At 64.5% G+C, this 21049-nt stretch overlaps 1 protein-coding gene across 1 annotated transcript in view; it reads left to right on the forward strand.

The window, feature by feature from the left end:
* Window positions 1-7722: 7722 nt before the first annotated feature.
* The window catches only part of SGPP1 (sphingosine-1-phosphate phosphatase 1), a 99304-nt gene continuing 85977 nt past the window's right edge, over window positions 7723-21049 (forward strand). The window contains exon 1 of the mRNA XM_069638232.1: window positions 7723-8416. Coding sequence (XP_069494333.1) covers window positions 7832-8416 — 585 coding nt within the window. The 5' untranslated portion in view covers window positions 7723-7831. The remainder of the gene's footprint in view (window positions 8417-21049) is intronic.

Here is a 21049-nt window from a genome sequence, read left to right on the forward strand (position 1 = left end):
GGACCACTGAGATGGCGTCTTTCATAGTATTACATAGCCCTTTGTAGTACACGATAGCTTTCTTTTCCTCCGGCCATGCAGTCTCTGTAGCAAGTTGGTTAAAACGTGTTATATATTCAATAAGTGTTTGTCTGCCTTGTGAGAGCTCTAGCAGTTCCAAGTCTCGGGATTGTGCTTTATACCTGGTATTGAATACCTTAGCCATTTCCGTTACTAGAAGATCGAAATCATATAATGCTGGATGGTTATTTTCCAGTAGCGGGTTCGCCCAGGTAGCTGCCACGCCAGATAAATGGGAAAGAAGGAAGGCTGCCTTGGTGACGGAATCAGGAAAAGCCTGGGGTCGACATAGAAAATGTAGTTTACACTGGTTCAAGAATGTGCGGTATTTCCTTGGATCACCTTGGAATCGTTCTGGGGCAGCAAGGGGAAAGGAAGTAGGAAGTAGTACAGGAGTGGGAGTTGTGGGCGGAGCGGGTGGAGACTGGGCTTGAGGAGCATCTCCAATCTCGGCGTCAGCCGATAGAGGATGACGTGTGCTTTGCAAGGTATCAAGACGGTGGTGGATTGCTGTTGTTGCGGTGACCATGTCTGTCCTAAGGGCCGCAACTGCCTGCATTAAAGCGGTCACGGGGTCCCCGGCGGAGGGATCCATAATCAGGGCGACCAAAAATGGCTTCTCAGTCTGTTTTGATCTTGATGGTCGTGCCGATTATTGAATACCTCCGTCCCCAAGTACCACACAGACAGAATGACCAAATACTGTCTGTGCAATCTTTGAGGCCACAGGTGTAGTGAGCCGTCAACTGGAACCAGGAAACGCCGGAAGAACCCCTTTGACTGCTATAAGGCAATAGAAGGTTATCAAACTAATGCAATATGGACACAGCAATAAGGAACTGATTGTAGCAAGGCTTACCTAGATGAGCTGTGGGCCAGGTCGTAATGCACTAGGGGCAACCAGCAGGGACAGTGGGCCGGGTTTCAGAGAGGCTTGGGTAGTAGTTCCACACCTGGACAAGTTGGTACAAGAGGAGTCCAAAAGAGGAGTCCAAAAACACGTAATGGGGTCAAAACCAGTTCAAAGCACAAGGTCCAAGCAAAGGGATAGTCCGTTTAAGCAATCCGTGGAGGAGATGCAGGGTCGAAAATCTTTAGAAGCAAGCAAGAAGAGTTCCAGGGCAAAGGTAACAGATGAAGCCAAGAAGAAGTAGAGTAACCAAAAAACAGTCCGTGGTCGTAGAGCCGATGAATCCTTGATGAAAACAATAACGCCAAACAGTCCTTACGAGAAGCAGCTGAGAAGCGCTGCTACCGTGGTTACCGGCGCTTTTGACTGCAAAAACGCGGCAGCGTGGGAATATCACGTGATGGCAGCGGATGAACGTGATTGGCAGCGGTTCACCTCACGTGATGCGTGAATCGCCGTGTTCCTCTGCGGTGCTGCAAGGCATATGAGAGTTTCCACGGGAGTTGCCAGGACAATGAAGGTCGGAAAACACCAGTCATCCTTTTCCAGTGTCGAGCAGAAGGTCGTGTTCTTGGGCCCCGATGTGCAGCGAGAGATGTGCCAGGTAAATGCGGGCTGATCGTGGGTCACCTAGTGGGTTGCCTAGTATTGGGCACACTGGGAGACGTGACAGTTTCCACCAATCCGGTCTCCCCACGCGCAGAGCTGCGGAGGCCGGATCTAACAATGGAGACGAGGTGAACTACTCGAGACACACGCGCTCGGCGCTCGACAGCCTGCTGATGGCCTGCGGCCATCGAATCTCAATTTTTGGGCACTCGGCGGGGGAATACACACGTGAACCCCCACCCCCAAAAAAAAAAAACCACGCCAGGGGGAAACAAACCCCACCTGGATCAACCTGACCCATCCTACAAAGGGCGGACCATCAGAACGTGGAGGCGCCAGGACTCTCCATCTGCCTCCTATGAGCCAGAATCGCCAGGAAAACGTCGGGGAAGGCCCAATGCTGATACACAGCTACTAATTCAGCACGTGTGCATGTGGTGAGGGCCGGACCTGGCAACTGCTGCCCATCTGGACAGTCAAGGGATCGCACAGGGACCTGCTCCAGGGTGAGGCAAGTGTACCCCAGCATGGCTACCGGAACATCCACCCCCAGACCCAGCACACCGTCGTGAATGGCGGCAAACCTATCGATGTCATCACCACAAGCTCGCCCGCAAGGGAGCTCCCGGGTATGATCCAGCCTTTTGACCCATTCACCGACCCATCATCAGTTGGCCCCAGGTGGCAGCTATGGATCTAGAAATTCGAAATGGTGATGGAATGCAAGGATATAAAGACTGCCAGGAAAATGAGGTTGCACTTGCTGCTAAACGTGGGGGACGAGGTACTACGCATATTTAACTCTTTAACCATTGATGATGGCCAGGACGCATACCAACAAGCGAAAGATGCCCTGACGGCGCACTTCCTTCCACAATTAAACCCGGACTATGAGACCTTCATATTCTGCATCACCATTCAGGCAGAAGAAGAAACGTTGGACGCCTACCACACACGGGTGAAGAAGCTAGCTATGTCTTGTAAATTTACCAACGTCGAAAAAGAAATCCGGAGGCAACTCATCAATGGCATCCATTTGGAAAAACTGAGACGGATGGTACTTGGTGAAAAAGGCATCTCCCTTACACGGATTCTCGAGATGGGTCGACAAAGAGATCTGGCACACACCAGGGCTGCCAACATGGGGGCAACGCTACAAAAACTACAGCCCGCCCTCGCTACAGCCATGGTGTCCCATGTCACCAACAGACAATTCACGAGGGACGAGGCTGGTAGCAGCTACGCACAAAACAGGTGGCAGCCATGCGTCCCGTGTCCCACAGAGTGTGGATGGTGTGGTGGACCGCGACATGGACGGCGTAACTGCCCCGCGCAAGGAACAACATGCGAGGCATGTGGCAGAAAGGACCACTATGCAAAGGTATGCCGATCAGTGGGCACCCCGGCACAGCCCCCGCAGAACACTCAAGAAAAGAGCGGGACCAAGAAGAAGAAACAGGCCAGCGCAAGGCGAGTCGAAATGGCCAATTCTTCGACCGAGGAAGAAGGGGATGATATCTCAGGCATACAACAGGAAGCCGGCAAGGAACAATGGAGAAAAGGGAGGAAGATCTACCAGGTGTCAGCGTTGGGTCAAGGGCAGACAACAAAGAGAAAGCATCTCCGAAGGCGCAAATGTTTGGTCACCCTTAAACCAGCAAGTATGGATGACCATCGACACGGGAGCTTCCGTAAATGTCATGCCCACGAACATGTTCCAAACGCTACAACCCCAACCAGATCTGAAGGACACGGACACGCTGCTGTTTGCGTATGGCAGCAGGAAGCCCCTACCGGTCGTCGGCAGGTTCCGCACCACTCTCGTCCACGGCGAAAACAGACTGCGATCAAAAATCTACGTCGTGAAGGCGGGGATTGAATGCCTCTTGAGTGGGGACGCGGCTGAAGATCTGGGGTTAGTCAAGTTCATCGGCCAAGTGGATGAAGTGCAAGAAGGCGAGAACATTTTGAAGCACTATCCCAACCTGCTAAAGGGGATAGGGTGTCTGAGAGACAAGACTATCAGACTCCACATTGACGAGTCGGTACAGCCGAAGGCAGTAAAACACAGGAGAACACCGTTCCACATGCGAGAACAAGTGGAGAAAGAACTTAAAGCGCTGGAAGAAGCCAGAATAATAGAGGAGGTGACTGGGCCCACACCATGGGTCTCCCCGATGGTAGTAACAAGAAAGCCCTAACAGCCCGGCAAAGTCCGGATTTGCATAGACATGCCTCTTCCGAACACCGCCATCAAGCGGGAGCGCCACATCACATCCACGCTCGACGAAATCGTGGCTGACCTCACAGGGTCACGAGTGTTCTCCAAAGTCGATCTGAAAGCAGGATACCGCCAGTTAAACCTTCACAGAGACTCTCGCTACATAACAACCTTCTCAACACATCTGGGGTTGCGGAGGTACAAACGCCTGAGCTTTGGGATATCATCGGCGGCCAAAGTCTTCCAACAGACAATTCAAGAGGTCATCCGAGACATACCTGGTGTTCTCAATGTGAGCGACGATATCCTGATCCACGCTCATGACAAGGAAGAACATCTCAAGAGGCTCCAAACGCTACTGGGCAGGTTAGAAGGTGCTGGATTAACCGTACATAAGGAAAAGTGTGAGTTTCTCAAATCTGAAATCGCGTTCTTTGGGTACAAATTCAGCAGCACGGGCATTTCCCCTGACCCCCAGAATGTTGCAGACATTCAAGCCGTAAGCCAGCCAATGACACCCACGGAAGTGCGCAGTTTCCCGGGCATGGCCACCTACTGCAGCAGGTTCATCCGGAATCTGGCCACTCTCTCGGAGCCCCTACGCGAGCTGACCAAGCTAAACGCCAAATGGGAATGGGGGCAGGATTGCCAGGAAGCTTTCGAAAACATTAAGGAGTCCCTGTCTGTTGACAAAAAAATGGCGTACTATAACACCGAGCTCCTGACAGAATTGTTTGTGGATGCGAGCGCCATAGGGTTAGGGGCCATCCTCATGCAGGTCACCAAAGAGGGGGCGAAGAGGCCCATCGCATATGCATCAAGAGCTCTCACCATGACAGAACAACGGTACTCCCACATCGAGAAGGAGGCCATTGCCGTACTATGGGGGTGTCGTCACTTTCACCTATACCTCTATGGACCGAGATTTACGGCGGTCACAGATCACAAACCCCTACTACCCATCTTCATGGGCACGTCGTCACACCCCCCGGCAAGGATAACGAAATGGTTGCTGCACCTCCAGCAATATAATTTTGAACTGGCCTACCAGCCAGGAAGTGGAAACCCGGCGGACTTCCTCTCAAGGCACCCTCGAGCAGCAACCTCACAAGAAGTCCAAGTGGCCGAAGAGACCGAGGAGCACATATGCCAGGTGGTGCGAGCTATGAGGCCAAAAACGGTCAGCATTGAGGACATTGAGTCTGAGACCCACAAAGACCCCTGTTGCAACCTAGTAAGTATGCCATCATCTCAGGCGACTGGAAGACCTTCATGAAGAACACCCATAACAGGACAGTGGAAGCGAAGGTTTTTCTCTCCGGGATGTTCACCATAAGACAAGACCTGTCGATCACAGAGAGCGGACTGCTGCTCAGGGGGAATCGGATTGTCATCCCGCCGAGCATACAAGACAGAATAGTGGCACTGGCCCACGAAGGGAATCAAGGGATGGCACGGACAAAAGCTCGGATCAGGCACCGGGTGTGGTTCCCACAGATAGACGAGAAGGTTGAAAATCTGGTAAGCACATGCCTACCCTGCCAGATAACAGGGGCTCCGCCTGAACCAGAACCCATTCAGTCAGTGGAACGTGGTCGTAGCAGTTGGGATGCCATCAGCATCGATTTCTGCACACTACGGGAAGGCCTCTACCTCCTGGTAGCCATTGATGACCACTCCCGATACCCTGAGGTCAAAATAGTGGAATCTACAGCAGCGGAGGCGGTCATCCCTGCCATGGAGAAGATGTTTGCGACACATAGTTTACCCACCACCATCAAGACCGACAATGGTGCCCCTTTCCAAGGGAAGGAATTCAAAAAGTACTTGCACGAACTAAACATCAAGTACCATCATATCATGCCGAGATGGCCCCAGGCGAACGGCGATGTAGAACGTTTCATGAGGACCCTGAATAAAGTACTAAGAGTATCCAAGGCGAATGCCAGCCGTGGAAAATTGACCTGTACCGTTTTCTGCAGAGCTACCGGGTCACCCCTCACAGCACGACGGGCGTCCCGCCAGCTGACCACATGTATGGCACCGTCATAAAATCCTCGATTCCCCATCACCCTAGCCGGACCCCGGACGAAGTCGATAAGAAGCGTACGGAGAGAAGGAGAACAAGTGCCAACGCACACATGAGTGCCAGGAGAAGAGCGAGACCATCCAACCACCAGGTGGGCGATCAGGTGGTCATGTTGCGAAATCCGACAAAGTCAAAACTGGACACCAGATACGAAGAGCTCCCATGGACCGTCAGTGGCAAGCAAGGGACCATGGTGACTGTAACGAGAGGGCACCGCCAGGTGACACGAAATGCGTTGTGGTTCAAGGCGGTACCACGCAACCTGTGGACCGATGGCGAAGGCCACCAGGAAGAGGAGGCATCCCAGGCCAACGAAGAAGAGCCCGCTTCCCGCGAGGACGAGGCTGCAGCAGGTGACAGGACGTGGGAGCAGTGGAGCGAGCCGGACATGGGTGAGCCAGACAGTGAAGGTGAGGCGCCCAGAGGGACAGCGGGGTCACCACCAGAGACGGGCGATATAGCTTGAGAACTGCCACAAGACTGCCCGCCAGGCTCAAAGACTATGTATGGTAGTTGGCTCCCTGTGGACTGTGAGTAAGGAGGGTCCAGGGACGTATAACCGTGTTATGTTGTTTTAACTGAAGTTTATAGCATGTTTGTGTTCAGTGTCAACCTCATTTGAAATAAAGGAGGAATGTTACATCCGCCCTGCGCCCCGCTACGCGGTGACGCAGGGCGCTCTAATAAAAGCCCCGCCCCGAGAACGGGAGGCAGTTCCGGGCCAACCTAACGCTGTGTGCTGCGTGATTTATCTGCTCCCGCTGGAGCTGCGACACAGATGCCGCATGGCCTTGCGTTTCCACCAATCCGGTCTCCCCGCGCGCAGAGCCGCGGAGGCCGGATCTAACAGGCCGCTCTTTTAGTTCAGGTCAATTTCCATGTAGGAATCTTTTAAGTTTTATTTTGACTATATAGCTCGGAATGCACTCTTTGCAGAGCCCCAGAAATTGCTGGAATTTGAAAGCTGAACACTTGTTTGAATTATGTGCGTAATTAATGTTGCAGACACATTCACTACTTTTATCACAATATTGCATTTTTCCATTGGATTGAATTTGGGATATAATTATTTTAGGAAGAATACAATTTTAAAAAATAGCAAAATGTGTTTAAAAAAAAAAAAAAACTCTAAACTTGAGTGCGAGGTGCAAAAAATGTATTTTAGACGTTGAATACAAAATCTCTGCATGGGTGTCTTAAGCTAAAATGTTTCTTATTCTCTGTGTTCATTGAGCCGTCTATCCTCGCTCCACTGAGGGGCGCCCCATTGCACCCCACCTCTCTTTAGACCGTCGTAAAATGGCGCCGCCTAGTGATAGGGGAAGGGGGAGGGGGGGCACGCGGGTCTCCATGACCCCGGTCACGCGGTATCACGTGCAGGGTGCGGCCCTGGCAGGTTCCGCTGTTCATGCTGTCACTTACACACCCCTCATTATTGGAGACAGTGCTTGTCATTCATTATTTTAGGGGCGGGCCCTCGCGCAACTAAGGGTGGAGTCCGCCACGCCCTGTCTCCTAATTGGGGAAGTTGTGGAGTCTGTCATTACAATTAGGGCGGGGTTAGACACATGATTTCGCCAGTCAGGGCGGAGCTGATAGGGGTCCAATGAGTCCAGGCGGGGCGAGGCTCGTAGCGTATCCTATGGGGGGGGCCGGACAGCGGTAGCAGCTCCTCCTATCAGGGCGGAGCTGGCGACCGTTTAGTCAGTGCGCTCGAGGCGAGGCTGGCAGCTCCTCCTATCAGGGAGGCCCAGTGGTAGCAGCTCCTCCTATCAGGGCGTGCGGGCTTCCTCCACCCTCCAATCTGAGCGCCTCTCGCGCCCGGGGGCGGGGCCGCGCGCGCCGGAGTCCCCTGCCGCCGCCGGATATGGGCGCAGGGCGGGCCGGCGGCCGATAAGCGCTATCAGGAGCCGCGGGAGCGCGGCGCGGCCGTGATTTGGTCATGGGGCCGGTGGAGAGGCTGCGGCGGCTCTGCGAGGCCCTGCAGGATCCGGCCTTGGTGGCCGGGTTCCAGCGGCTGTGCGGGGTGGAGGCGGCGGCTGAGGAGGCCGCGGAGAAGGCCGCAGCGGCGAACGGGGCCTGCGGCGAGGACGGGCGGCGGCGGCGGGGGCAGCGCGGGCCTCCCGAGGCCGGGGAGGCCGGAGACAGCGCCCCCGGGGCCGGGCAGCGGCGCAACTCCCTGACGGGCGAGCAGGGCCGGCCCTTCGTGCTCCGCCGGCCGGCGCTGCACCGCCTCTTCGCGCTGGGCACGGAGCTGGGCAACGAGCTCTTCTACATCTCCTTCTTCCCCTTCTGGATCTGGAGCGTGGACGCCTTCGTGGGCCGGCGGCTCATCATCGTCTGGGTCTGGGTCATGTACCTGGGCCAGTGCAGCAAGGACCTGCTGCGGCGCCCGCGGCCCGCCTCGCCGCCCGTCCTCAAGCTGGAGGTCTACTACATCTCCGAGTACAGCCTGCCCTCCACGCACGCCATGTCCGGCACCGCCATCCCGCTCTCCCTGCTGCTGCTCTCCTGGGGCCGCTGGCAGGTGAGCCTGGGGGGACGCGGGGGAACGCAGGGGGAACGCAGGGAAGGTGAGGAGGGGTGAGGGAGGCGGGAGGTCTACTACAACTCCGAGTACAGCCTGCCCTCCACGCACGCCATGTCCGGCACCGCCATCCCGCTCTCCCTGCTGCTGCTCTCCTGGGGCCGCTGGCAGGTGAGCCTGGGGGGACGCGGGGGAACGCAGGGGGAACGCAGGGAAGGTGAGGAGGGGTGAGGGAGGCGGGAGGTCTACTACAACTCCGAGTACAGCCTGCCCTCCACGCACGCCATGTCCGGCACCGCCATCCCGCTCTCCCTGCTGCTGCTCTCCTGGGGCCGCTGGCAGGTGAGCCTGGGGGGACGCGGGGGAACGCAGGGGGAACGCAGGGAAGGTGAGGAGGGGTGAGGGAGGCGGGAGGTCTACTACAACTCCGAGTACAGCCTGCCCTCCACGCACGCCATGTCCGGCACCGCCATCCCGCTCTCCCTGCTGCTGCTCTCCTGGGGCCGCTGGCAGGTGAGCCTGGGGGGACGCGGGGGGACGCAGGGAGGGTGAGGCGGAGGGGGGAGGGAGGCGGGAGGTCTACTACAACTCAGAGTACAGCCTGCCCTCCACGCACGCCATGTCCGGCACCGCCATCCCGCTCTCCCTGCTGCTGCTCTCCTGGGGCCGCTGGCAGGTGAGCCTGGGGGGACGCGGGGGAACGCAGGGGGAACGCAGGGAAGGTGAGGAGGGGTGAGGGAGGCGGGAGGTCTACTACAACTCCGAGTACAGCCTGCCCTCCACGCACGCCATGTCCGGCACCGCCATCCCGCTCTCCCTGCTGCTGCTCTCCTGGGGCCGCTGGCAGGTGAGCCGCGGGGGAACGCAGGGGGACGCAGGGAGGGTGAGGAGGGGTGAGGGAGGCGGGAGGTCTACTACAACTCCGAGTACAGCCTGCCCTCCACGCACGCCATGTCCGGCACCGCCATCCCGCTCTCCCTGCTGCTGCTCTCCTGGGGCCGCTGGCAGGTGAGCCTGGGGGGACGCAGGGGAACGCAGGGAGGGTGAGGAGGAGGGGGGAGGGAGGCGGGAGGTCTACTACAACTCCGAGTACAGCCTGCCCTCCACGCACGCCATGTCCGGCACCGCCATCCCGCTCTCCCTGCTGCTGCTCTCCTGGGGCCGCTGGCAGGTGAGCCTGGGGGGACGCGGGGGAACGCAGGGGGACGCAGGGAGGGGTGAGGGAGGCGGGAGGTCTACTACAACTCCGAGTACAGCCTGCCCTCCACGCACGCCATGTCCGGCACCGCCATCCCGCTCTCCCTGCTGCTGCTCTCCTGGGGCCGCTGGCAGGTGAGCCTGGGGGGACGCGGGGGAACGCAGGGGGACGCAGGGAATGCAGGGAGGGTGAGGAGGGGGGAGGGAGGCGGGAGGTCTACTACAACTCCGAGTACAGCCTGCCCTCCACGCACGCCATGTCCGGCACCGCCATCCCGCTCTCCCTGCTGCTGCTCTCCTGGGGCCGCTGGCAGGTGAGCCTGGGGGGACGCGGGGGAACGCAGGGGGACGCAGGGAGGGTGAGGAGGGGGGAGGGAGGCGGGAGGTCTACTACAACTCCGAGTACAGCCTGCCCTCCACGCACGCCATGTCCGGCACCGCCATCCCGCTCTCCCTGCTGCTGCTCTCCTGGGGCCGCTGGCAGGTGAGCCTGGGGGGACGCGGGGGAACGCAGGGGGACGCAGGGAACGCAGGGAGGGTGAGGAGGGGGGAGGGAGGCGGGAGGTCTACTACAACTCCGAGTACAGCCTGCCCTCCACGCACGCCATGTCCGGCACCGCCATCCCGCTCTCCCTGCTGCTGCTCTCCTGGGGCCGCTGGCAGGTGAGCCTGGGGGGACGCGGGGGAACGCAGGGGGACGCAGGGAACGCAGGGAGGGTGAGGAGGGGGGAGGGAGGCGGGAGGTCTACTACAACTCCGAGTACAGCCTGCCCTCCACGCACGCCATGTCCGGCACCGCCATCCCGCTCTCCCTGCTGCTGCTCTCCTGGGGCCGCTGGCAGGTGAGCCTGGGGGGACGCTGGGGAACGCAGGAGGGGTGAGGGAGACGGGAGGTCTACTACAACTCCGAGTACAGCCTGCCCTCCACGCACGCCATGTCCGGCACCGCCATCCCGCTCTCCCTGCTGCTGCTCTCCTGGGGCCGCTGGCAGGTGAGCCTGGGGGAACGCAGGGGGAACGCAGGGGGAACGCAGGGGGAACGCAGGGGAACGCAGGGAGGGTGAGGAGGGGGGAGGGAGGCGGGAGGTCTACTACAACTCCGAGTACAGCCTGCCCTCCACGCACGCCATGTCCGGCACCGCCATCCCGCTCTCCCTGCTGCTGCTCTCCTGGGGCCGCTGGCAGGTGAGCCTGGGGGGACGCGGGGGAACGCAGGGGGACGCGGGGAGGGTGAGGAGGGGGGAGGGAGGCGGGAGGTCTACTACAACTCCGAGTACAGCCTGCCCTCCACGCACGCCATGTCCGGCACCGCCATCCCGCTCTCCCTGCTGCTGCTCTCCTGGGGCCGCTGGCAGGTGAGCCTGGGGGGACGCTGGGGAACGCAGGAGGGGTGAGGGAGACGGGAGGTCTACTACAACTCCGAGTACAGCCTGCCCTCCACGCACGCCATGTCCGGCACCGCCATCCCGCTCTCCCTGCTGCTGCTCTCCTGGGGCCGCTGGCAGGTGAGCCTGGGGGGACGCGGGGGAACGCAGGGGGCACGCAGGGAGGGTGAGGAGGGGGGAGGGAGGCGGGAGGTCTACTACAACTCCGAGTACAGCCTGCCCTCCACGCACGCCATGTCCGGCACCGCCATCCCGCTCTCCCTGCTGCTGCTCTCCTGGGGCCGCTGGCAGGTGAGCCTGGGGGGACGCGGGGGAACGCAGGGGGACGCAGGGAACGCAGGGAGGGTGAGGAGGGGGGAGGGAGGCGGGAGGTCTACTACAACTCCGAGTACAGCCTGCCCTCCACGCACGCCATGTCCGGCACCGCCATCCCGCTCTCCCTGCTGCTGCTCTCCTGGGGCCGCTGGCAGGTGAGCCTGGGGGGACGCTGGGGAACGCAGGGGGACACAGGGAGGGTGAGGAGGAGGGGGGAGGGAGGCGGGAGGTCTACTACAACTCCGAGTACAGCCTGCCCTCCACGCACGCCATGTCCGGCACCGCCATCCCGCTCTCCCTGCTGCTGCTCTCCCGGGGCCGCTGGCAGGTGAGCCTGGGGGGACGCTGGGGAACGCAGGGGGACGCAGGGAGGGTGAGGAGGGGGGAGGGAGGCGGAAGGTCTACTACAACTCCGAGTACAGCCTGCCCTCCACGCACGCCATGTCCGGCACCGCCATCCCGCTCTCCCTGCTGCTGCTCTCCTGGGGCCGCTGGCAGGTGAGCCTGGGGGGACGCGGGGGAACGCAGGGGGACGCAGGGAACGCAGGGAGGGTGAGGAGGGGGGAGGGAGGCGGGAGGTCTACTACAACTCCGAGTACAGCCTGCCCTCCACGCACGCCATGTCCGGCACCGCCATCCCGCTCTCCCTGCTGCTGCTCTCCTGGGGCCGCTGGCAGGTGAGCCTGGGGGAACGCAGGGGGAATGCAGGGGAACGCAGGGAGGGTGAGAAGGGGGGAGGGAGGCGGGAGGTCTACTACAACTCCGTGTACAGCCTGCCCTCCACGCACGCCATGTCCGGCACCGCCATCCCGCTCTCCCTGCTGCTGCTCTCCTGGGGCCGCTGGCAGGTGAGCCTGGGGGGACGCGGGGGAACGCAGGGGGAACGCAGGGGAACGCAGGGAGGATGAGGGGGGAGGGAGGCGGGAGGTCTACTACAACTCCGAGTACAGCCTGCCCTCCACGCACGCCATGTCCGGCACCGCCATCCCGCTCTCCCTGCTGCTGCTCTCCTGGGGCCGCTGGCAGGTGAGCCTGGGGGGACGCGGGGGAACGCAGGGGAACGCAGGGGGACGCAGGGAACGCAGGGAGGGTGAGGAGGGGGGAGGGAGGCGGGAGGTCTACTACAACTCCGAGTACAGCCTGCCCTCCACGCCCGGCACCGCCATCCCGCTCTCCCTGCTGCTGCTCTCCTGGGGCCGCTGGCAGGTGAGCCTGGGGGGACGCTGGGGAACGCAGGGGGACGCAGGGAGGGTGAGGAGGGGGGAGGGAGGCGGGAGGTCTACTACAACTCCGAGTACAGCCTGCCCTCCACGCACGCCATGTCCGGCACCGCCATCCCGCTCTCCCTGCTGCTGCTCTCCTGGGGCCGCTGGCAGGTGAGCCTGGGGGGACGCGGGGGAACGCAGGGAGGGTGAGGAGGAGGGGGGAGGGAGGCGGGAGGTCTACTACATCTCCGAGTACAGCCTGCCCTCCACGCACGCCATGTCCGGCACCGCCATCCCGCTCTCCCTGCTGCTGCTCTCCTGGGGCCGCTGGCAGGTGAGCCTGGGGGGACGCGGGGGAACGCAGGGGGACGCAGGGAACGCAGGGAGGGTGAGGAGGGGGGAGGGAGGCGGGAGGTCTACTACAACTCCGAGTACAGCCTGCCCTCCACGCACGCCATGTCCGGCACCGCCATCCCGCTCTCCCTGCTGCTGCTCTCCTGGGGCCGCTGGCAGGTGAGCCTGGGGGGACGCTGGGGAACGCAGGGGGACGCAGGGAGGGTGAGGAGGGGGGAGGGAGGCGGGAGGTCTACTACAACTCCGAGTACAGCCTGCCCTCCACGCACGCCATGTCCGGCACCGCCATCCCGCTCTCCCTGCTGCTGCTCTCCTGGGGCCGCTGGCAGGTGAGCCTGGGGGGACGCGGGGGAACGCAGGGGGACGCAGGGAGGGTGAGGAGGAGGGGGGAGGGAGGCGGGAGGTCTACTACATCTCCGAGTACAGCCTGCCCTCCACGCACGCCATGTCCGGCACCGCCATCCCGCTCTCCCTGCTGCTGCTCTCCTGGGGCCGCTGGCAGGTGAGCCTGGGGGGACGCGGGGGAACGCAGGGGGACGCAGGGAACGCAGGGAGGGTGAGGAGGGGGGAGGGAGGCGGGAGGTCTACTACAACTCCGAGTACAGCCTGCCCTCCACGCACGCCATGTCCGGCACCGCCATCCCGCTCTCCCTGCTGCTGCTCTCCTGGGGCCGCTGGCAGGTGAGCCTGGGGGGACGCGGGGGAACGCAGGGGGACGCAGGGAGGGTGAGGAGGAGGGGGGAGGGAGGCGGGAGGTCTACTACATCTCCGAGTACAGCCTGCCCTCCACGCACACCATGTCCGGCACCGCCATCCCGCTCTCCCTGCTGCTGCTCTCCTGGGGCCGCTGGCAGGTGAGCCTGGGGGGACGCGGGGGAACGCAGGGGGACGCAGGGAACGCAGGGAGGGTGAGGAGGGGGGAGGGAGGCGGGAGGTCTACTACAACTCCGAGTACAGCCTGCCCTCCACGCACGCCATGTCCGGCACCGCCATCCCGCTCTCCCTGCTGCTGCTCTCCTGGGGCCGCTGGCAGGTGAGCCTGGGGGGACGCGGGGGAACGCAGGGGAACGCAGGGGGACACAGGGAGGGTGAGGAGGGGGGAGGGAGGCGGGAGGTCTACTACAACTCCGAGTACAGCCTGCCCTCCACGCACGCCATGTCCGGCACCGCCATCCCGCTCTCCCTGCTGCTGCTCTCCCGGGGCCGCTGGCAGGTGAGCCTGGGGGGACGCTGGGGAACGCAGGGGGACGCAGGGAGGGTGAGGAGGGGGGAGGGAGGCGGGAGGTCTACTACAACTCCGAGTACAGCCTGCCCTCCACGCACGCCATGTCCGGCACCGCCATCCCGCTCTCCCTGCTGCTGCTCTCCTGGGGCCGCTGGCAGGTGAGCCTGGGGGGACGCGGGGGAACGCAGGGGGACGCAGGGAACGCAGGGAGGGTGAGGAGGGGGGAGGGAGGCGGGAGGTCTACTACAACTCCGAGTACAGCCTGCCCTCCACGCACGCCATGTCCGGCACCGCCATCCCGCTCTCCCTGCTGCTGCTCTCCTGGGGCCGCTGGCAGGTGAGCCTGGGGGAACGCAGGGGGAACGCAGGGGGAACGCAGGGGAACGCAGGGAGGGTGAGGAGGGGGGAGGGAGGCGGGAGGTCTACTACAACTCCGAGTACAGCCTGCCCTCCACGCACGCCATGTCCGGCACCGCCATCCCGCTCTCCCTGCTGCTGCTCTCCTGGGGCCGCTGGCAGGTGAGCCTGGGGGGACGCGGGGGAACGCAGGGGAACGCAGGGAGGATGAGGGGGGAGGGAGGCGGGAGGTCTACTACAACTCCGAGTACAGCCTGCCCTCCACGCACGCCATGTCCGGCACCGCCATCCCGCTCTCCCTGCTGCTGCTCTCCTGGGGCCGCTGGCAGGTGAGCCTGGGGGGACGCGGGGGAACGCAGGGGGACGCAGGGAACGCAGGGAGGGTGAGGAGGGGGGAGGGAGGCGGGAGGTCTACTACAACTCCGAGTACAGCCTGCCCTCCACGCACGCCATGTCCGGCACCGCCATCCCGCTCTCCCTGCTGCTGCTCTCCCGGGGCCGCTGGCAGGTGAGCCTGGGGGGACGCTGGGGAACGCAGGGGGACGCAGGGAGGGTGAGGAGGGGGGAGTGAGGCGGGAGGTCTACTACAACTCCGAGTACAGCCTGCCCTCCGCGCACGCCATGTCCGGCACCGCCATCCCGCTCTCCCTGCTGCTGCTCTCCTGGGGCCGCTGGCAGGTGAGCCTGGGGGGACGCGGGGGAACGCAGGGGGACGCAGGGAACGCAGGGAGGGTGAGGAGGGGGGAGGGAGGCGGGAGGTCTACTACAACTCCGAGTACAGCCTGCCCTCCACGCACGCCATGTCCGGCACCGCCATCCCGCTCTCCCTGCTGCTGCTCTCCTGGGGCCGCTGGCAGGTGAGCCTGGGGGAACGCAGGGGGAACGCAGGGGGAACGCAGGGGGAACGCAGGGGAACGCAGGGAGGGTGAGGAGGGGGGAGGGAGGCGGGAGGTCTACTACAACTCCGAGTACAGCCTGCCCTCCACGCACGCCATGTCCGGCACCGCCATCCCGCTCTCCCTGCTGCTGCTCTCCTGGGGCCGCTGGCAGGTGAGCCTGGGGGGACGCGGGGGAACGCAGGGGAACGCAGGGAGGATGAGGGGGGAGGGAGGCGGGAGGTCTACTACAACTCCGAGTACAGCCTGCCCTCCACGCACGCCATGTCCGGCACCGCCATCCCGCTCTCCCTGCTGCTGCTCTCCTGGGGCCGCTGGCAGGTGAGCCTGGGGGGACGCGGGGGAACGCAGGGGGACGCAGGGAACGCAGGGAGGGTGAGGAGGGGGGAGGGAGGCGGGAGGTCTACTACAACTCCGAGTACAGCCTGCCCTCCACGCACGCCATGTCCGGCACCGCCATCCCGCTCTCCCTGCTGCTGCTCTCCTGGGGCCGCTGGCAGGTGAGCCTGGGGGGACGCTGGGGAACGCAGGGGGACGCAGGGAGGGTGAGGAGGGGGGAGGGAGGCGGGAGGTCTACTACAACTCCGAGTACAGCCTGCCCTCCACGCACGCCATGTCCGGCACCGCCATCCCGCTCTCCCTGCTGCTGCTCTCCTGGGGCCGCTGGCAGGTGAGCCTGGGGGGACGCGGGGGAACGCAGGGGGACGCAGGGAGGGTGAGGAGGAGGGGGGAGGGAGGCGGGAGGTCTACTACATCTCCGAGTACAGCCTGCCCTCCACGCACGCCATGTCCGGCACCGCCATCCCGCTCTCCCTGCTGCTGCTCTCCTGGGGCCGCTGGCAGGTGAGCCTGGGGGGACGCGGGGGAACGCAGGGGGACGCAGGGAACGCAGGGAGGGTGAGGAGGGGGGAGGGAGGCGGGAGGTCTACTACAACTCCGAGTACAGCCTGCCCTCCACGCACGCCATGTCCGGCACCGCCATCCCGCTCTCCCTGCTGCTGCTCTCCTGGGGCCGCTGGCAGGTGAGCCTGGGGGGACGCTGGGGAACGCAGGGGGACGCAGGGAGGTTGAGGAGGGGGGAGGGAGGCGGGAGGTCTACTACAACTCCGAGTACAGCCTGCCCTCCACGCACGCCATGTCCGGCACCGCCATCCCGCTCTCCCTGCTGCTGCTCTCCTGGGGCCGCTGGCAGGTGAGCCTGGGGGGACGCGGGGGAACGCAGGGGGACGCAGGGAGGGTGAGGAGGAGGGGGGAGGGAGGCGGGAGGTCTACTACATCTCCGAGTACAGCCTGCCCTCCACGCACGCCATGTCCGGCACCGCCATCCCGCTCTCCCTGCTGCTGCTCTCCTGGGGCCGCTGGCAGGTGAGCCTGGGGGGACGCGGGGGAACGCAGGGGGACGCAGGGAACGCAGGGAGGGTGAGGAGGGGGGAGGGAGGCGGGAGGTCTACTACAACTCCGAGTACAGCCTGCCCTCCACGCACGCCATGTCCGGCACCGCCATCCCGCTCTCCCTGCTGCTGCTCTCCTGGGGCCGCTGGCAGGTGAGCCTGGGGGGACGCGGGGGAACGCAGGGGGACGCAGGGAGGGTGAGGAGGAGGGGGGAGGGAGGCGGGAGGTCTACTACATCTCCGAGTACAGCCTGCCCTCCACGCACACCATGTCCGGCACCGCCATCCCGCTCTCCCTGCTGCTGCTCTCCTGGGGCCGCTGGCAGGTGAGCCTGGGGGGACGCGGGGGAACGCAGGGGGACGCAGGGAACGCAGGGAGGGTGAGGAGGGGGGAGGGAGGCGGGAGGTCTACTACAACTCCGAGTACAGCCTGCCCTCCACGCACGCCATGTCCGGCACCGCCATCCCGCTCTCCCTGCTGCTGCTCTCCTGGGGCCGCTGGCAGGTGAGCCTGGGGGGACGCGGGGGAACGCAGGGGGACGCAGGGAACGCAGGGAGGGTGAGGAGGGGGGAGGGAGGCGGGAGGTCTACTACAACTCCGAGTACAGCCTGCCCTCCACGCACGCCATGTCCGGCACCGCCATCCCGCTCTCCCTGCTGCTGCTCTCCTGGGGCCGCTGGCAGGTGAGCCTGGGGGGACGCTGGGGAACGCAGGGGGACACAGGGAGGGTGAGGAGGGGGGAGGGAGGCGGGAGATCTACTACAACTCCGAGTACAGCCTGCCCTCCACGCACGCCATGTCCGGCACCGCCATCCCGCTCTCCCTGCTGCTGCTCTCCCGGGGCCGCTGGCAGGTGAGCCTGGGGGGACGCTGGGGAACGCAGGGGGACGCAGGGAGGGTGAGGAGGGGGGAGGGAGGCGGGAGGTCTACTACAACTCCGAGTATAGCCTGCCCTCCACGCACGCCATGTCCGGCACCGCCATCCCGCTCTCCCTGCTGCTGCTCTCCTGGGGCCGCTGGCAGGTGAGCCTGGGGGAACGCAGGGGGAACGCAGGGGAACGCAGGGAGGGTGAGGAGGGGGGAGGCGGGAGGTCTACTACAACTCCGAGTACAGCCTGCCCTCCACGCACGCCATGTCCGGCACCGCCATCCCGCTCTCCCTGCTGCTGCTCTCCTGGGGCCGCTGGCAGGTGAGCCTGGGGGGACGCGGGGGAACGCAGGGGTAACGCAGGGGAACGCAGGGAGGATGAGGGGGGAGGGAGGCGGGAGGTCTACTACAACTCCGAGTACAGCCTGCCCTCCACGCACGCCATGTCCGGCACCGCCATCCCGCTCTCCCTGCTGCTGCTCTCCTGGGGCCGCTGGCAGGTGAGCGCGGGGGGACGCAGGGGGACGCAGGGAACGCAGGGAGGGTGAGGAGGGGGGAGGGAGGCGGGAGGTCTACTACAACTCCGAGTACAGCCTGCCCTCCACGCACGCCATGTCCGGCACCGCCATCCCGCTCTCCCTGCTGCTGCTCTCCTGGGGCCGCTGGCAGGTGAGCCTGGGGGGACGCTGGGGAACGCAGGGGGACGCAGGGAGGGTGAGGAGGGGGGAGGGAGGCGGGAGGTCTACTACAACTCCGAGTACAGCCTGCCCTCCACGCACGCCATGTCCGGCACCGCCATCCCGCTCTCCCTGCTGCTGCTCTCCTGGGGCCGCTGGCAGGTGAGCCTGGGGGGACGCGGGGGAACGCAGGGGGACGCAGGGAGGGTGAGGAGGAGGGGGGAGGGAGGCGGGAGGTCTACTAAATCTCCGAGTACAGCCTGCCCTCCACGCACGCCATGTCCGGCACCGCCATCCCGCTCTCCCTGCTGCTGCTCTCCTGGGGCCGCTGGCAGGTGAGCCTGGGGGGACGCGGGGGAACGCAGGGGGACGCAGGGAACGCAGGGAGGGTGAGGAGGAGGAGGGGGGAGGGAGGCGGGAGGTCTACTACAACTCCGAGTACAGCCTGCCCTCCACGCACGCCATGTCCGGCACCGCCATCCCGCTCTCCCTGCTGCTGCTCTCCTGGGGCCGCTGGCAGGTGAGCCTGGGGGGACGCGGGGGAACGCAGGGGGACGCAGGGAGGGTGAGGAGGAGGGGGGAGGGAGGCGGGAGGTCTACTACATCTCCGAGTACAGCCTGCCCTCCACGCACGCCATGTCCGGCACCGCCATCCCGCTCTCCCTGCTGCTGCTCTCCTGGGGCCGCTGGCAGGTGAGCCTGGGGGGACGCGGGGGAACGCAGGGGGACGCAGGGAACGCAGGGAGGGTGAGGAGGAGGAGGGGGGAGGGAGGCGGGAGGTCTACTACAACTCCGAGTACAGCCTGCCCTCCACGCACGCCATGTCCGGCACCGCCATCCCGCTCTCCCTGCTGCTGCTCTCCTGGGGCCGCTGGCAGGTGAGCCTGGGGGGACGCTGGGGAACGCAGGGGGACGCAGGGAGGGTGAGGAGGGGGGAGGGAGGCGGGAGGTCTACTACAACTCCGAGTACAGCCTGCCCTCCACGCACGCCATGTCCGGCACCGCCATCCCGCTCTCCCTGCTGCTGCTCTCCTGGGGCCGCTGGCAGGTGAGCCTGGGGGGACGCGGGGGAACGCAGGGGGACGCAGGGAGGGTGAGGAGGAGGGGGGAGGGAGGCGGGAGGTCTACTACATCTCCGAGTACAGCCTGCCCTCCACGCACACCATGTCCGGCACCGCCATCCCGCTCTCCCTGCTGCTGCTCTCCTGGGGCCGCTGGCAGGTGAGCCTGGGGGGACGCGGGGGAACGCAGGGGGACGCAGGGAACGCAGGGAGGGTGAGGAGGGGGGAGGGAGGCGGGAGGTCTACTACAACTCCGAGTACAGCCTGCCCTCCAGGCACGCCATGTCCGGCACCGCCATCCCGCTCTCCCTGCTGCTGCTCTCCTGGGGCCGCTGGCAGGTGAGCCTGGGGGGACGCGGGGGAACGCAGGGGGACGCAGGGAACGCAGGGAGGGTGAGGAGGGGGGAGGGAGGCGGGAGGTCTACTACAACTCCGAGTACAGCCTGCCCTCCACGCACGCCATGTCCGGCACCGCCATCCCGCTCTCCCTGCTGCTGCTCTCCTGGGGCCGCTGGCAGGTGAGCCTGGGGGGACGCAGGGAGGGTGAGGGTGAGGAGGAGGGGGGAGGGAGGCGGGAGGTCTACTACAACTCCGAGTACAGCCTGCCCCCCACGCACGCCATGTCCGGCACCGCCATCCCGCTCTCCCTGCTGCTGCTCTCCTGGGGCCGCTGGCAGGTGAGCCTGGGGGGACGCGGGGGAACGCAGGGGGACGCAGGGAGGGTGAGGAGGAGGGGGGAGGGAGGCGGGAGGTCTACTACAACTCCGAGTACAGCCTGCCCTCCACGCACGCCATGTCCGGCACCGCCATCCCGCTCTCCCTGCTGCTGCTCTCCTGGGGCCGCTGGCAGGTGAGCCTGGGGGGACGCGGGGGAACGCAGGGGGACGCAGGGAACGCAGGGAGGGTGAGGAGGGGGGAGGGAGGCGGGAGGTCTACTACAACTCCGAGTACAGCCTGCCCTCCACGCACGCCATGTCCGGCACCGCCATCCCGCTCTCCCTGCTGCTGCTCTCCTGGGGCCGCTGGCAGGTGAGCCTGGGGGGACGCGGGGGACGCAGGGAGGGTGAGGAGGAGGGGGGAGGGAGGCGGGAGGTCTACTACAACTCCGAGTACAGCCTGCCCTCCACGCACGCCATGTCCGGCACCGCCATCCCGCTCTCCCTGCTGCTGCTCTCCTGGGGCCGCTGGCAGGTGAGCCTGGGGGGACGCGGGGGGACGCAGGGAGGGTGAGGCGGGAGGTCTACTACATCTCCGAGTACAGCCTGCCCTCCACGCACGCCATGTCCGGCACCGCCATCCCGCTCTCCCTGCTGCTGCTCTCCTGGGGCCGCTGGCAGGTGAGCCTGGGGGGACGCGGGGGAACGCAGGGGGACGCAGGGAGGGTGAGGAGGAGGAGGGGGGAGGGAGGCGGGAGGTCTACTACATCTCCGAGTACAGCCTGCCCTCCACGCACGCCATGTCCGGCACCGCCATCCCGCTCTCCCTGCTGCTGCTCTCCCGGGGCCGCTGGCAGGTGAGCCTGGGGGGACGCTGGGGAACGCAGGGGGACGCAGGGAGGGTGAGGAGGGGGGAGGGAGGCGGGAGGTCTACTACAACTCCGAGTACAGCCTGCCCTCCACGCACGCCATGTCCGGCACCGCCATCCCGCTCTCCCTGCTGCTGCTCTCCTGGGGCCGCTGGCAGGTGAGCCTGGGGGGACGC

The sequence above is a fragment of the Ambystoma mexicanum genome, chromosome 14, assembly GCF_040938575.1.
Source record: "Ambystoma mexicanum isolate Mex_15411 chromosome 14, UKY_AmexF1_1, whole genome shotgun sequence".
Lineage (NCBI taxonomy): Eukaryota > Metazoa > Chordata > Amphibia > Caudata > Ambystomatidae > Ambystoma > Ambystoma mexicanum.